The 16,711-nt window shown below is 37.2% G+C and overlaps 1 protein-coding gene and 1 long non-coding RNA gene across 4 annotated transcripts in view; one reads left to right on the forward strand and one right to left on the reverse strand.

Moving 5' to 3' along the window:
* Positions 1-16,711, forward strand: part of LOC133275507 (uncharacterized) — a 37,090-nt gene that overhangs the window by 8,706 nt on the left and 11,673 nt on the right. The window contains exon 2 of the long non-coding RNA XR_009745554.1: positions 16,082-16,149. This is a non-coding gene — a long non-coding RNA (uncharacterized LOC133275507). The remainder of the gene's footprint in view (positions 1-16,081; positions 16,150-16,711) is intronic.
* The window catches only part of BTBD8 (BTB domain containing 8), a 34,998-nt gene continuing 18,701 nt past the window's right edge, over positions 415-16,711 (reverse strand). For all 3 annotated transcript variants that reach the window (XM_061465507.1, XM_061465508.1, XM_061465509.1), the window contains 9 exons: positions 13,415-13,597; positions 12,513-12,650; positions 11,341-11,470; positions 8,819-8,880; positions 7,200-7,836; positions 6,779-6,866; positions 6,087-6,226; positions 2,645-4,969; positions 415-1,322 (listed from right to left, as the gene is read on the reverse strand). In XM_061465507.1, the coding sequence (XP_061321491.1) occupies positions 853-1,322; positions 2,645-4,969; positions 6,087-6,226; positions 6,779-6,866; positions 7,200-7,836; positions 8,819-8,880; positions 11,341-11,470; positions 12,513-12,650; positions 13,415-13,597 (4,173 nt within the window). In that variant the 3' untranslated portion in view covers positions 415-852. The remainder of the gene's footprint in view (positions 1,323-2,644; positions 4,970-6,086; positions 6,227-6,778; positions 6,867-7,199; positions 7,837-8,818; positions 8,881-11,340; positions 11,471-12,512; positions 12,651-13,414; positions 13,598-16,711) is intronic.

Below are 16,711 nucleotides of genomic sequence, written 5' to 3' on the forward strand. Positions count from 1 at the left end.
CGCCAGAAAGGTGCAAGTGTAATGAATTCATGACTTCAGACTCAGATGCAGTTTTGGAGATGCCAGACATGCTGTTTTTTAGAACAGGAGCAGCATTCTACCAACTCCTCTGAATACATGCGCTATGCCATTACAAATATTTACTTTAATATGTGCATTTTTAAGACAGAAGCATTGCTGTTCCTGTATCACAGACCCTCTGAAGTCTTGTATTTAAAGGAAAGACAATTTAAAAAATTTATTGGAAATTTCTAAACAAAGCAAACCCAAAATACAAAAAAAATCAAATCTGGAAGAAACGGATGAAACAAGCTGCTCATAGTAATATGGCCCAAGGCAGACTGATACTGAAATGTTTTCTTTGAATGTAAGTATGTATTTCCATTATTTAAAGCAGCGTTGGCACACATCACCTTTCAACACAACCATTCTGAATCTTTATTATTGTAAAATAAAGTCACCATATAGAGAGAAGAAGGAAAAAAAGGAACGAGAATAACTCTACTAATTGTGCAGTCATCTTGAAATTCTTGGTCAATGAGAAGATTAGATGTCAGAAAAGAAGATAAAAGTGAAGATGGAAACCAAGATTTTTCTTTTATATCATCTAATTTTTCTAACAATCCTAGAAAATACATGCTCAAAATTCATTTTTAGAAAAGACATACATTTAAGTCTTGAAAAATTATTGTACTTGCAATTAAATCTAGATTATAAATAAACATATTTACCTCATAATATCAGAAAGATTGCCTCAGTATCAAGAATTGCTTGTTCTTGACTGATGCAGTATCATTATTGTATGGAAACAACTCATCATAAATAGATTTGGGGAATGGGTTGGAGTTCACCTTAATGATGGGTTTCCAGTTCAAGAATTGTCCATTCCCCTTGAGGGGACAAGCAGTCTTCAGATGAAAAGCTTGCCACTGTAATGCTTGCTGAAGAATCATCAAGTGGAGACATTAGTTCAGTCCACCTGCTGAATGTGTCAACTTGTGATGTACCCTGAGGATTCGAACCATCTCGTGCCAGAAACAGTGTCTGATTGATGAGACATTGTGCTAGGTTAAGGTCTTCAGGAACAGAGTTTTTGAACCCGATGTTTGAGTCCTGCTCAGATAACAATTGCCTGAGTAGAGTCCAGTCCTGTTCTGCAAACTGCTGATCTTCAAAATCCACATCTAGAACTGCTGTTTCCGAATCCATCCTCTGTTCAATTGCTTCTCCAACATCCATCTCATATATTGGAGAAAGGGTTTTTGAAGGCCGATGCTCATACATGCAGGTTTTTGCCATTGTGTCATACTCATCTATGTCTCCTGAAATAATTCACAATACTGTACAATGTAAAAATTGCAGATGATCCTCCCCTCAGGGCTGTGTAGAGCAAAATTTAACTCATTCAGGAAGGACAATCCAACCAGGTTAAAAAAAGGGGGATGGAAGGTTATACAAAATCGACAAATTCTGAGGCATTTATTTCCTATATAAAAACCAAAGTATCATTTATAAATTAAGTTAAAGCAGCGATCATCACTGGTAATTAACAATAACCTCCAGAATTAAGTTTCTGATACAGAAAATGACAACATCAGTATACACTTAATGCACATGAAATCCTCATTTACTACATAAATTAAATTTAGACCAGGAGGTGCGTGGAAGGAATTAATAGAGAATGATTTTGGAATGGTGACTTAAGCTGTGCCAGCTTAGAAGAGATTTAAAAGGAAAAATGTTTATCCACAGGCTTACTTCTACACTGCACATGCAAGGGCAGCTGCAGGCAAGGGCAAGCAAACTTAAAGAAAAACAGTACAACTTTAAATGTCTTGTTCTGTGATCTGGCTGGACATAGATCATCAGCATTTCATTCCTCTTGAATACACAATAGTTGTAATCAACACTATTGTATATTTGTGGTGGGATAAACAGACTGAATTACTGGTATAAAGAAGACAAAGCACAAAACTAGACAAGTATTCATCTAGCTACATGAGACAAGTTAGAACATTTCTGTATATAAACATTAGTTCTAAGTATAATCTCTCTTTTAGGAAATAAGCTTTTACTAGTAAAATTGAGAATTTTTGACATCTCATAAGCTCTAAATGTTCAAACCTGCTCCCACTGATGTATATGGCAAATACTCAGTTATATTCAGTGGGAGAAGGATCCAAATTTGTGTTTAATATATAAATAAATTACAATAATAATAATGCATATAGCTGTTCAGGTAAACAGTTCAGTGCCCTTTAGTTAAGGTTATTACTGTAGTTATTGCACATCCCATTCAGACATACTATACGTCATCAAGCAGACAAAACAAATACTGAGATTCCATCAAAAGCTGATGCTGTCAATGTTAGATTGGATCAAAAATAACTGAAGTACAGACAACTGCATCCAATCTTTTAGCATTACATAAACTCTCTTTTCTTGTAATGAAGTTTCTCATTGACCAGCAGGTATTGACGGATATTTCAAACAGACAAGCATTCATTACCCAAGTGAAATACTTAAAAATAGTATAGTTTCAGCCAAAATTACTTCAGTTCAGGATTCAATCCTAGACAAATTGCCAAAGCTCTCCCTATTAATTTGCTTTGAATTACTGAATGTTTCTATTTCTATACATTACCTGGAAGTAAATCAGTATTAGCGCATTCAGTAGTTGCTGGTTGACTGTCTCTCACTTGACCTTCTTGAGTCAGTAGTTGATTCTTACTGGCTTCTATGGGTTTTGCAGAGCTGCTCTTATGCACATCAGAATTAACTTCTCTCTGATGAAGATCCAAATGACAAGGTCTTTCTTGAGATTTTGCATCACTGTCTAAGTACTTATTGCACTGGTTAAATTCACTTGCCACCTCATTCTTCATGTTTGCTTTCTGTTTTTCTCCTGGACACGGACTAGCTGCTGAGCATACTTTCTCTGGGCAGTTTTGTTCAGTCATTGAAACACCTTGATCCCCCTTCCTTGGGATTTCAGTGCCATGAGGATGTAGGAGAGGACTTTCACTTTTATCTGATTTATTGTCTCTCTCTTTATGCTGTTTGGAATGCAGGAATCCATCTTCAATTTCCAGTGAGTATCCAGAATAGAAAGTATTTCCATGGTGCTCTTGAGAAACACTGTCAAATACTTCTGAAGGAGTAAGAGAATCTATTGAATGCTGACGTGAAGTATGAGAGTCCACTCTATCATCAGTTGCCAATTCTTCACATTCATCTACGGAAAGTAAAACAGATCGTTTGAAGTTTTTAGTTTTAGGGAACCCTTGACTTGCAGCATCATTTTCTGTTGCATCTTCAAAAGCTAAATTATCGATTCCTTGGAACTGCTGAGTAGGAACATTTGGTGGAGGAAGTTTTCCTGCAACATTCTCTGCTTCAGATCTGTCGTCTTCTGTTTCATCAGCAGAAGAAGAAACCTGGTCTGCTTCCTGAGTAAACTCTGTGTTACTGAAAGTAGAACTTTTGCTTTCTCTAGTATTGGTCTTCGCACTTTCTTGATGGGACCAAATTTCAGGTCTTTTTCTTGGTATTTCATCATCACTTGTTGAATTAACACGGAAGAGATCAGAACCCTCTTTTTTCATTTTCACTTCTATTCTTAGGCTGCTGTCATAAATTTTTAATTCCTCGGGTGTACTCGTGTCACTGCTGCTTCTTCCGAGAAAATCGTGGCATAACGTAGTGCTGCATTTAGAAATGCCTCTTTCATTGGATCCTTCATCATCCTGAGAGCCCCCTGCATCATAATCTTCTGATCTTGGCTTTATATCATCAGAGGATGTGGTTGCACTGCCAGTATCTGATTCAGGACTCTCTTTTGGATCTAGTGCACCAGTACTCCAGTGGTCCACAAAGGGAATTTCTGCATTTTCATGGTTTTCTGGCATTTCTGTAGGATCTATAGGCTCTGTGTAACTAGGTGAATATTTTTCTGTTATTTGTTCTGTGGAACATTCTGAAACATCATCTAAATCTGCTGAAACTGATTTGTATTCAGTCAAGGCTGATGTGTCACACAGCTCATCAGCTGTAAGAAGTTCCTCCATATGAATCTGAGGAGATGATGTCTCATCCTCTTCGTTGGTTATGGTTCTGGAAAAGCTTTGTAAAGCATTTTCACCATAGTTAACACCTGTTTCAGAGTTTAATGGATCACTTTGTTCAGTACAGACTTCTGTTGCTTTTGAATATTTCACCAGTTCTGAAGCAGTGGCCTTTTGATTTGTTTCGTTGGAAAAATCTGAATATCCATCACTGGAAGACTGCGTGTGACAGGGAACTTCAACTGTCTTATCTTTCTGTGTATATTCCATCTGTTTAATTCCAGTCTGATCTCCACAGATTTGACTTGCTTTCTTTCCATTTTGCAGTGAAACATGCAGTTGAGACATAGCTTCTTCTGTAATTAGAGATGATTTGGATTGTATTTTATTTTCCACATTTTCAGAAGGATCTGGCAATTTTTGTTTAATGGACTGACAGGGTGCCAGCAGTTTATCTTCACTGCTACTCTGCATCCCAGGTTTTAAAGCTTCACTTTGCTTTGCAGAACAGCATTCATTATTGTCATCAGGCACATTTTTTTCAAGTTTCTGTCCTGAACTTCTGTGCTCAGAGGTGTGCATGTTCTTCTGGACAACAGGAGACTCACTCCTGGGATGTTTTTGGGCAGAGGACTGAGATTTTAATACAGACTGCCCAGCTGTTTTCATTTTTGGGTCTTTACTATTTGTAATCTCAGCGTGCTTTGATGGAACAGCAGTTTTAGGGGTCATTTTTGCAGTGGCTTTTGCTACAGGTGTTTGTGACTGCTTAACACTCTTCTTCTTGGCTGAAGGATGTTTTTCTGGGTGTGTTGTCTGAACCAGATGCTGTAATACAGATTTTTCTTCATTATGTTTTGGGGACATTCCTGATTTCAGTGAATTGGGCGATTCCCCCTGAGGTCCTAACAAACAGTGAAAAAAAAAGAGACTATAAAGATTGTATATGCCAGTAAAATTATGTTCACCAAATTTGTGTTGGTGTTTAAGCTGAGAAGCAAGATACTCATCTTTGTATGTAACTAAAGGATTTAAGACTTGTTAAAGAATTAAGAATTGAGAAATAGTAGACAAAAATATAATCTTCCATTTACATGCCATCTTTAAAACCAGAGCACTTCATAGGCAATACATAAATGAATTACTTCAGCCTCTAACTGAAGTAGTCATCACTGGAGCAGAAAGCAGCAGCTAACAGTGCACAGAAGCACTGCACAGCAGCTTAGCACAGGAAGTGGGAAGTACTGTGTTCAATTTATATTGTACAGGAAATGAAAGCAGGCGGAAAATAATTATATTAGTTATAATGTGATTAGAATACCAGAATTGATATCACTGCTCAGTCAGCAAATACTGCAAAATCTTTAATACCACAAATTGACACAAGCTGTGTTTTCCATATCATAATGCATTTAAGATAACTTGAATATTCTTCCATCCCCAGTAAGTGCCCAGTCCAAATGGAATCAAAGAGTTCCATCCTTTAATGCTTTATATCTTTGTCAAACAGGGTTTCCTCTCTGTGGTCTTCATTGTTTTTGCCCACACTTGATATAAATAGCTGTAGAAATCAAGTATTTGTGGGGTAGGTCAGTATTGGTAGTGCTCCTCCTAGAGGAGATGATCGAGGAAGGAAGGCATAAGCTAACCAGTTAATAAAGGCGTTGGCAGGCCACAACTTTGATGCATGCTAGAAATGCTTGACCTATAGAATTGATGTTGAACTTGGACATGGTTCCAAGTGCTGAAGTGCAGGTGATCAGCAAATAAAAGACTGCAAAGCAGATTAAACAAGCAGAAGAAAGCACCAGTCGGCAGTGAAGACCATCTTTTAAATATTTTGAAGTTGACACACATTCATTTGCATTTTATAATTCAGGATTCGCCAAAACTTAAACGTGGAAAATACTCAGAATTGTTCAGAAGATTTTGCCAAATGCTTGTGCTGAGGGAAAGACAGAGAGACAAAGTGTTGCATGATAATGGCAGACCATTTCATTTCATTGCTGTATGAAACTTTACCTTGGTTCTTGGGAGAATTGGTAGGTGTGTTTTGAGCCTTTTGCTGTGCTGCAGAATTGCTACTCGCATTCATTTTTTTCTTGAGAACACCTTGCACATTTTGTTCATTACAACCCTTTCCAGTTGATTTTTTGGTCAGACTGCAAAAAAAAATACATCCATTATTTCCAAGCTTTTCTACCAATGTTTAAATTGTACTTAACCAATATATACATGTGCATATTAAAACACATACAGACATTGAAAATGCAACCTAAAGGCATACTTCTTGAAAACAAAACCTGTATGCGTGGATATACTTTTATATATATAAATACACAATTGACCCATTTCAGAGTGCTTTAGATGTCTTCCTGTCCAGTTTAATCTAAGGTATCCCAGAAATAGTAAGTTTACAACACCTTGTATGGGCATTTACTGTTCCAGTATGCAGAATTCTGAATGACCTATAACAATTTTAACATGATTAGTATGAAACAATCCCAACAGAAAAGCCAAGCCAATTTTACATTTACAGCAATGTTTCCAATAGCTAACTCAAATGGTTTTGAAAATAACATATGATAGACCACCATTCTCAGATAAAAAAAGAACATGTTCACTTAACACTAAGTTTAATAGTTCACCTGAAACTTCTTTGTACAAACTTATACATGCACATATGTAAAGCAGCGCACTGACTTGTAACATACCTGCTTGTGGTGACATTAGCCTCAAGCTCAGTCTTTTTGGTTTTGTTGGTGGCTCCATTTGGTGTTTTCACAGATGACTTTGTTTTCACTATTGTAAAGTGAATTCATAATTAATTATGGGGGAAATGCATTGCGTGTAAGTACTCAAAAAAATCCAATATATTATGATCAGCTATTGAGAACAGCACGGATGCTAAACTTGCAGAACTTCTACCATTTTATGTGGCTATCAGTTCATCATAGATTCAGTTAATAGAGGAGAAATTTAATATTCTTAAGTTAATATTAATTTAGATGAAAAGGGTGACACCAATCTATAGTAGGTTTTTTTAAAGCTTCCTGGGCTGGTTTTCAGTTTATGACCAGTCTGGGACAAGTCAGAAGTGGACTTCAGAAACACAAAAAGTAAATAAAAAATTACCTGTCTGTTTTTTCCCTTCCTCTACCAATTTCTCCTCTTTGGGTTCCTCAGTCTGTTCATTCGCAGTCTGGTTATCTGTGTTTGAGTTCGGGGACTTGCTGGAAGTTCCTGCCACAGTCACTGAAGAGGGAGATTCCTTCCCTGTGGGTTTTTTCAATGGCTTTGTTTTAATCTGCATGCTTGAAGTTACTGACAGCACTTTAGGTCTGGCACCTGCAGTTTTTCCTTCATGGTTCTTTAGTCCTTTTCCACTTCCTGAATTCTTTTGGCCACTTGCAGATGATGTCTTTTCTAGCTCTTGCTTGGTAAGCATGCTTTCAGCCTTTACATTTCCATTATTTTCTGGTTTTGTCTTTATGACAGCTCTAGCCTTTGGTGAAGCAGCTTTTTCCCCAGGTTTTGAATCCTTAGCAATCTTGGAAACTATTTTTTTGCCATCTTTCCCTTTTACATCCTCATGCTTTGAAGCCTTATTAACAGTGTTTCTGTTGGTGCTAGATGTATGTCCAGATGCTCCTAATCCATCAGATTTCATTTTATCCTGATTAGTGGAAGAATATCCCCAGCAATCTTTCTTGCTGTTTTCTGTCCAGGAAGTATTCCTTATACCAACGGATTCAGTAATAGATTTGTTTAGCTAGGAAAAAAAGAGTCAGGAAAACAAAACAGAAGACATTTATAACAAACTACCTTTCATTGCTGAAACACAGCTACTTTTTAAGTAGTACATAAATCTGAAGCAGTAAGAGCATAAAAATAACTTCAAAAATACTTTTGCAGCTCAGATTGCTGGCTTGCAAAGATACAAAAATACTAGAAATAACTAGAGTGAATGGTAAATCACATGTGAAATACTGCTGTATATAGATGATATAGAAATATCTAAGTAGAGTTTTGCTTTTACTTTGGACAAATTACTCTGTAATTTTATTATTAGTATCTGCTGAAGTAGGAAGACTTTGTTGAGTTAGATGTGCATATTTTCAAAGAGGAGTAAAGACTATGAATTCTTACAAACATAAACCCGAAAATACATACATCTTATTTATAATACATGTCATGTTTTTAACCATTACCAACAGTGTATCCAACCAGATAAGTGACAGTATTAATTCTCTCGGGTAAAGAAATATACTGAAACATGGAGAATTAAGTGCATGAAATGGAATCTTTATGATACTAATGCCATTGCAATGTATCCAGACTGTTAAATCATATGAAATCCGTACCGGTTTTCTACTAAATCGTACTGTAGTTTTGAGTGTGAGTCTCGATAGATGAGTTGTTGAGAGCAGTAGAAAGTATTTTTTCAGGGCAGAGAGTGAATCAGACTCAGTGACTTGTGATGGTAGCAGAGATTCATTAGCTCAGTAGCTCTGGGAAACAGATCAATTTCATTATGTAGCAACAGGGGAATGTGAGGTTCTGAACACAAATTCCTGCCTTTTATTTGAGCTTATCTGCTTGACAGTGTAGCAGAGTATAAGCTGAGTCCTAAAATGTTCTCAGTACTGGACATAACTGATTTTGCAGAAGTAATACGTAATTTACAACACATGATGAAAATAGTTTTGTTTGCAAGTTTCTGAATATTTTTATGTTTTGATATAAATGTTTACCTGAGAACTAGTGAATACGGGTTTTTTGCCAAGTCTTCGGTCATCACCCTTGTCAAATGCAGCTGTAAAAGGAATAAGCAGTTTCTTTACTATTCAACAGGAAAGAAAGGAGATGGAAAACAACCCAGGCTACTCAACTAACATCATCTGAAGTCAGAAAGCAGTTCTTTGGGTCCTGTAACTATTCTAGGAAGGCTAATTTTGGTGATATGGCAAATTTTATGTGGAAATATGTGGGTTTATGTTCAGAATAGAAAAATGTGGTATCTGTAATGAAGTCATGTGGCCATAAGGAAGTTGTTTAACTGTTCAGTTTCCCCATTTACAGAACAAGACACTTTTGTTTATCCAAGCTTAGCTCACTTGAAGCAGTGTACTGAGAGCTTTGAAAGTGTACACCATTTAGAAAAGAGATTTTTAAATGTAGAGTACTCATGACTTTAAGGTGACATACTGTACTTTATAGAATATTTCTTTATAAAGAAGAGATTAATCACATTCAATTGTATTAGTTTTCAGAAGTGGTATAGCTAAAATATCTACATATACACAGTAAAGATCACAGTGCCTCTTTAGATAGCATGCAGTGTCCTGTCATGAGAGTTATCCCTCTGATTGTCATGGGGAATTTTCAGGCAGTGAATGCCTGTCTTTTGACGGCTCTGGGAGGGAAGCATTTTTCAATAAAGCTTTAAATCAATCATGCTTGTAGGATACAAAAGGGATATTTATAGATACTGTACAGAGCCAGCAGCAGTAAGATTTCATTTTTGTTTGCATTAATATTTCAGCTGAAAAAAGGCTTTTAAAAATGTAAATGTTCAGTGCCTCATGTTTGTACATGGTTACATTTTATGTATAACAAAAAGCTGCTGAATTCTTATTGAAGATATTGAAACCAATTTTTCTACAGGTCTGTAAAAAAAAAAAAAATCACACAAAAGGTATTGTGAAAATGGCACCCCAGGGATCTAATCCTTTTTCTAGCAATGACTCTGCACATTAATACGTATCATAGAATCACAGAATCATAGAATAGTTAGGGTATCAATACATTAAGTCAAAATCCATATAAATTTTATGCCTAAGAAAATGCATGAAATGAAAAATATCAACTGTCTTCTTTTGGCATTTTTCTTTCCTTATTACAGCCCTCTAATTCTACATAGGTTAAATCTCCAGAAGATAAATCACCACCAGAAATCTTTTAAGATGAAAGTTGATTTAAGTTATCTTACACATGCTTAATCTGAAGATTAAAGTGTGTCTATTAGTATGGTGTGATCTCTTTGCCTGTAATTAAACCCAGATAGTTTATGCAAACATTTCAGCCTGTTTACACATAAAATGTATGGTAGCTCTGAGTTATAATGTAATCTAAAAGAAAACAAAACCATTTCTGGCAAGATGGAGTTTGGACAACTAAGGCACACCTTTTTTTGTATTGAAAGCACTAGTGCAAAGCAGCCTAAACATTATCTACAGTAAGGACAAAATCATCCCAAAAATAAAACACCCCAAAGGCAGCTCCTCAGCTTCTGGAGGGTTTTATAATCCAGAAAGAAATCATAAACCTGTTTCATACAGTAGCAATGAATGTTATTTGACTACATGCCTAAATCATTCTCGGAGAGACACTCACTGCATCTTTCCCTCAGTATGTAATTTCAGAATATGTTTTTTATCTACCTATAGGTGTAAACAGTTTCATAACTATCAAATCCTAAGCTATTAATATCCTTTTAACAAAAAGGACACCAAAATGTTTCTTTCTCCTTTGAATCAGAAGTGATTTCTTTTCTAACACTGCTGTCAAAGCTAATATTCAGCCGTAACCCGAACTCCCACCGTCAGTTCCACATCCCCAGCATACTTGTGTACTTCAAAACAAAGAAACCTTCAGAACAAAACCTCCTTTTTGTTGGAAATGCTGCCTGTTAAAATCTTGAGAGAACACTATGCAGCTCCTTAGGGGCTCTCTGCAGTAGCATACACAATATCACAATACTGATCAACTGTGAAGTCAAGCTGTCTGCATTTACTGACGGTGCACGAGAGAAGCATTATGCAAGAGACAGCAATGTTTATACCTTATGCAGAAATCAAGAAAGGATAGAAATGGAATTTATAGAATCAGTAATCTGCTTTGTGCAAATTTCATTCATCCCCAGTGCTTATCTCCTTAAAAATGAGACAGATAAGGTTTTTAATCCTATTGCAGTATTTTCAATAGTTCAGAGCAGCTGTAAATAGGAACAGAATCAATCTACATGGGTTTGGTTCCTATTATGTACACTCCTAAATGAAAAGCAGGGGAGACTTTTCACAGAAGATGACTTACTGATTTCCATGTTTGAAACTAGCTAACCATGCTATAGTACTTCTGTTCTAAAATGTGCCTTCAAAAACATACAGCATCACTATTTTTGCTTTAATTTCTATCTGGCATCAGAACACCACCTACATTTTATCTACTAAACAAATAGCTAAAAAATTATAATGCCATTTGAAGCCAGTCATACCTGCTTGTATTTTCTGTTGGTGGTCTGGCCTCATCAGCTTCCAGCTTTCCGTGTGACGAACAGCATAAAAAGACTGAACCAGGAAGACCCAGAGCTTATCACGCAGCGCCTGGATCTTGCACGTAAAACCCTGTGTTCAAGTAACAAATCAGCAGCTGGCGAGGGGCAGATTGTCATAGCAACCAGTCATTATTCCTTTCAGAATCTACTTACTCCCTAAGCTAGATCAATGATGTCATCACTTACATTTTATAATGGTCTGGGAGATAGAGATGCTGGTTTTGAAGGATCAGTGCTCACCACCGTGATTTTTACAATACTTGAAAACCAAGGCATACTACAGCACTACAGAACACCACATTGCTCTTTTTTTCCCCTTCCCCTTTTCCCATTTCTTATAATTCTAAATGAACCCCATAATAGCTCTTTACTGTCAGCTGTGTCACAACAAGGTCACATCCTCTAGGGAAAAATAATGTATCTGATTAAATTTTCATTGCTTTTACCAAGATGATCTACAGTAGTACCAGATTGTAGTAATTCATTTTGCATTTATTTTTCATTCTGTCATACTATTTATGAATTGTCCTCAGCATTACAGACAACCACAGCTTAAATAGCATTATTTAGATTGTGTGGATGTACATGGTATGTTACACACATGGAGACTGACACCTCCCCCAGTCCAAAAAACACACTAGATTAAGAGGCAGCCCTTGCTTCAGAGGGCAGTCTTATTAAACAAAAGCAAATGTAGCTGTGACTTTTACACTAGGGGGGCAAAGATACATAGAGAGGAGAATAAATTCTCTTCCCCTCTAAGTTTAATTTAACGAAACATCTTGATAAGTTCTCATCACAAATTTAAAGCGACAGCAAAAATCAACAGAGCAGTGGTGCCAGTGGGACTTAAATTCTCAGTAATACACAGTAATGTTTTTATTGCCATAGATAGGGTTTCTCTAAAGGAAAAGTGTTAATTTCCACTACACAAATGCCAACATTTGCTGTGCTTCCATCAGGACCTTGAATTTATGCAGATGCTTTTCTGTGTGACCCCAATTGCAGGGCTGAGCCATCCCAGTTCAAAGCACATCATCTGATGTGAACCATTACATGAAACAATACCAGACTAGTTTCTCAGTACAAACACAGCACATTGAAAAACCTACCATCTCTTTCACATTTGTGGAGTCCAACAATGTATCCACAGCTACAAGGAGAAAGCAGCTGTTTTCATTATTAATACTTTTTTCAGTTGCATTAAAAATCAGTTCTAGAAGGTCAGGTTTGCTGCTCATTGCCTGTGCCTAGGAAAACAATAAAAGGCAGCCGTTTAAAACAAAAGAGTGTACTTCATATGCAAAAGCATGACTGAGCAGAGGCTCTGCTCTCACGCTGTGCAGGAGGTATTCCAAAGCAGAGCATCTTCCTTTGTATGCGTCCCATAACCCCACCCCTCTCCAGGCCTCTAGCAAATCATCCTGAGGCCTCTTTTTAACCTGAATTTTAGGGACAAGCACACTGTAATGAATTTACAGCCAAGTGCAACTCTAGATTCAAAGACAAAATGTTTTAACATCTCCCTGTTTATTTAATTCTCTCCGTACTGAGTAAATCTTTAATAGGAGAAATGAACCAGCTGCATGGCTGGGTATGTTCCCACCAGGACCTGCAGCATTGCCACATTCCAGTACAAGTTTGAGTAGGTTGGTAATACAACCATCCCTGTAAGTACAAGTTGTTCTAAGGGTCCAAAAGCTTTTTTTGAAGCTTACGTATGTACTTACCTCTCTCCAACACAGGAAGCGTCCCATAAATTAAGTGGAACTTAATTGAGGCACATACCCTGAGTGCAGTATCAACCCTGCATATCAAAGTAGTAGTGTGCTTTAAAACAACACTGAAAAAACCCCACCCCATAGCACTGCCTAGTTTTTATCTTAAATTTCCATAGAATTGTACTTTAAAGCTAGAATTGAAACTATTTTCCTTATTCATCAGCCTGAAATGTACAAAGTGTGATACAGTTCCATTTATTTGGAAGCATATTATAGCTTGAGGGCACTTTTACCTGAAGCAGAGTAGAGAAGCCTTCGCTTTGTACTACGTGTAGGAAGTTTGCCACAATAAATGTTACACATTCCTCCTGTAGCCTGGATGCCAAGGCTACAGCTGGCTCTGTCCACTTCACTTGGGGAAGGCTATTTATCAGGCGGTCACTCTCCATCAAAAGGAAAACAGCATTCTTGTGGCTCTTCAAATAAAACAGAAATTAGCCTGTTGCCAAGTAATCACCTAAAGAATTGCTGCTCATAAAATAGCCTCTGTTTAGTTACTGAAACACACAGGATCCAATCCTGTGTTAATTTTCCTTCTTGAAATAAATCTGAAGTTTGATAATTCTGACCATTTTATACCTACCTTTGAAACTAAAGCAGAAAAAGAAAAATCTGCTGCTGTTTTGCCCACTGAAGCTTTAGGCAGTGAAGTTCTCTGTAGCTTTTACTGTACTTTTTTAATCTGTGTATCATTACGTACTGCAGTCATGAGCAAAATAAAGCAAATACTAACTGCAGAAACTGAATTGCAAAAATCCTTTTAGATCACTGAAAAATGTAATAAATTCTTTAATGAAACAAGTAAGTGAAAGTTTTAGGGGAGTGTGGATGGCCTAGCACTTGGGATACATAAATATCCAAGCATTTTCATAGTTACAGATCCTTTTGCTTTATTGGAAGGAGTCAGGCATCAAATATTTGTCTTCCCACTGAACTTACTCTCTGTTGGCTAACATTTCACTAAGAAATGTAACTGTTACATTTACATTCACATTTAAAACAAGCAAACACACTTGCTAATATTTATTTCCCTGGTCTGTGCCTTTGGTTCTTTCACGTACTGCATCAGCACAGCACCTGAAGGTAGCTTCTACTGGCTAACACATCACCTGAAAAGAACTCGTAATGTTCTGTTATCCACGGTAGAATTAGCCATTAGAAGGGCTGTACTCAACATGACCTAGCAGGTCACTGATAAGTGATGCAGTAAGATCAACAACACTGGAGAAAGCAACAGTTCAGATAAACATTTGACACAAAGACACCTCCTGTAAATTCAGATTATAATCCTGGTTGTCCCATGCAAAGTAGAAAGCAGGGAGGATTTTCTTTATGTATGTTATCATTAAAACATAAAATCTGGCCAACCACTGTTCAACTGTATTTTACTATTTTACTCATTTGTGGGCAAACCCAGTTTGCTTGTCTGCATATAAGGTGGATTAACTATATGCTTATGGTTTAATCTTGTTCCCACTGGACTCAATTACAAGCTTTTTGAATGGTCCAGAATTCAGCCCCTGCTCACAAGGCAATAAGCATTTACTCCCATTAGGCGCTTCCAGGGAAATATAAAATGCCTTCATTGACTTCTAATTAAATCAGCATGTTGTAGGAGTGGCTCTAACTGAATTTTAATTCTCTTGTTGTATTTTTCCCAACCATTCTAAAGCAGAGTCCACGTTACTTAGCTAAAAAACATAAAAGGTCATTTTCTTGCATGTAGAGACACCAGGGGGGTAAGAACCTGAACAGTGTTTTAAACTGCACTCCCATTTTAATGTTTCTGTGTTCATCACTGGGGTTTCCCAGAGACTTTCTGATCAGTGATCTCGTTTCCTTTGCACCTTTTCTTTCTCCAGAGGGCTGCCCCACATTAACATGGTTTTACTTTTCCGAGACTGGTAAATGAAGGAATCAGTAGAGTCATACTGTTTAACTGGGTGTAACTGTTAAAAAGTTTTACAGCAGAGAACTGTAGCAGCAAAGGGGATCATAAAACATACAGTAGTCCCTTGAAAATTCATGTCAGACCTTTTCTTCTTTCTCCCTCAAGCGTCCTGAAGCATTTTTGCAGATCGTGCATAACTTCACTGGGAATTTCACAAATTTTTGGACTGGCTGTCTTAAGAGCCGAGTTAAATGATCACTCACCACAACTGTTCTGTAGGCAGAAGAGGCTTATGCTTTATCTCTTAATTTTGCAATTCTAAGAGCTTTCTAGGCTTCAGTCCATAAAATACCAATGAATCTTCCAAAGACACACCAACACAGATTTGTAAATAACTAAACTAGGAACCAAAACACCACTTGAGTCCAGACTGCAAAGATCTTCCAGAGAAGCTGAGCAGCACTAAGTACCATGACAGTTCTGCAATTACTGGTAGCTTTAAGATAGCTCATATATTTCGACACAAACTAAAACCACACCATCTTCATATATTATAACAGGCACAGAGGGGAAGGAAGGCATGATGTGGCTTAGGTTTACCTTCAAGCTGTCCTGATAATGTTGCACAAGGGTGCCTGGGGAGGAGCTTAGAACTGTGTCTGTATATACTCTTGGCTACGGTACCCACTTGAGCTAGTTTGGAGGTTGATACTGGTGTAACTGTATATAGCTGTAGATTAGAATGAATTGATCTATAATCCTGAAAACATTACTTAAAACTTCTTAAGCATTTATACAACATACCACATACAAGGCTATGTATATATTCTAGGAATAACCATGTACACTGATAGAATGTAATGGCAGAACACCTCATCTTAAAAGCTATAGCTACTATTTTTAGTCTGTTAGAAATTACTCTCTCTAGCAGGAGGACTGTTTGGGTTTTCTAACTGGATACTCTCAAACTTCTCAAACAGCCGTTTAGCTTCGTAATCTCATTTTTCAGGCTTCCACCTCAATATGCAGTAGCAGCCACTACTCACAGCTGATCTGCAGGCCTCAGCACATGATGGGGTAAATACTCCCTCAAAATAAAAACTCAGGGGCTGAGAAAAACCCACCACAAGAAGCCTTCACAGCCCTTTCAGTGAAGGGCATTTCTTGGCCAGACCCATTTAAGAGCACATCTGTTGAAGTTGGGGTATGTTTGGCAGTGTGGGTAGCCATACCTGAGCTATTTAGCTTTGATAACAACAAGAGATGTGGGGACAAGGATTTTGGCATGGAATGAAGCATCACATACTTAGATGGCTGGTGAGTGCTAGAACCAGAATCATCCTATGAATGCTACCTGAGTGAGTTAAACTTTGTGTACACTAGTCCACATTACAGCCACATATACAGTCATGCTTGGCAGCAGCTGTGCAAATCTACCTTTAGCTCTACATTTTCTTCATATCTCTGTTCCAGTTCAATGCATTTGCAGGCTAATTACTGAACCAAATTTCTGTTATCAAGTCTAGATCAAATCAGTTACTTTTAAATCAGCTTTGAGCATTGTTTCATACAGAAACACAATTGGAAAGTACTTTGATCAGATCTAAATTGGAACAGTGTACGTATGTGCCACAAAAAA

The sequence above is a fragment of the Pezoporus flaviventris genome, unplaced genomic scaffold, assembly GCF_033815535.1.
Source record: "Pezoporus flaviventris isolate CSIRO_AGI_PZ_B2104156 unplaced genomic scaffold, CSIRO_AGI_Pfla_v1 ptg000040l, whole genome shotgun sequence".
NCBI classification, from domain to species: domain Eukaryota; kingdom Metazoa; phylum Chordata; class Aves; order Psittaciformes; family Psittacidae; genus Pezoporus; species Pezoporus flaviventris.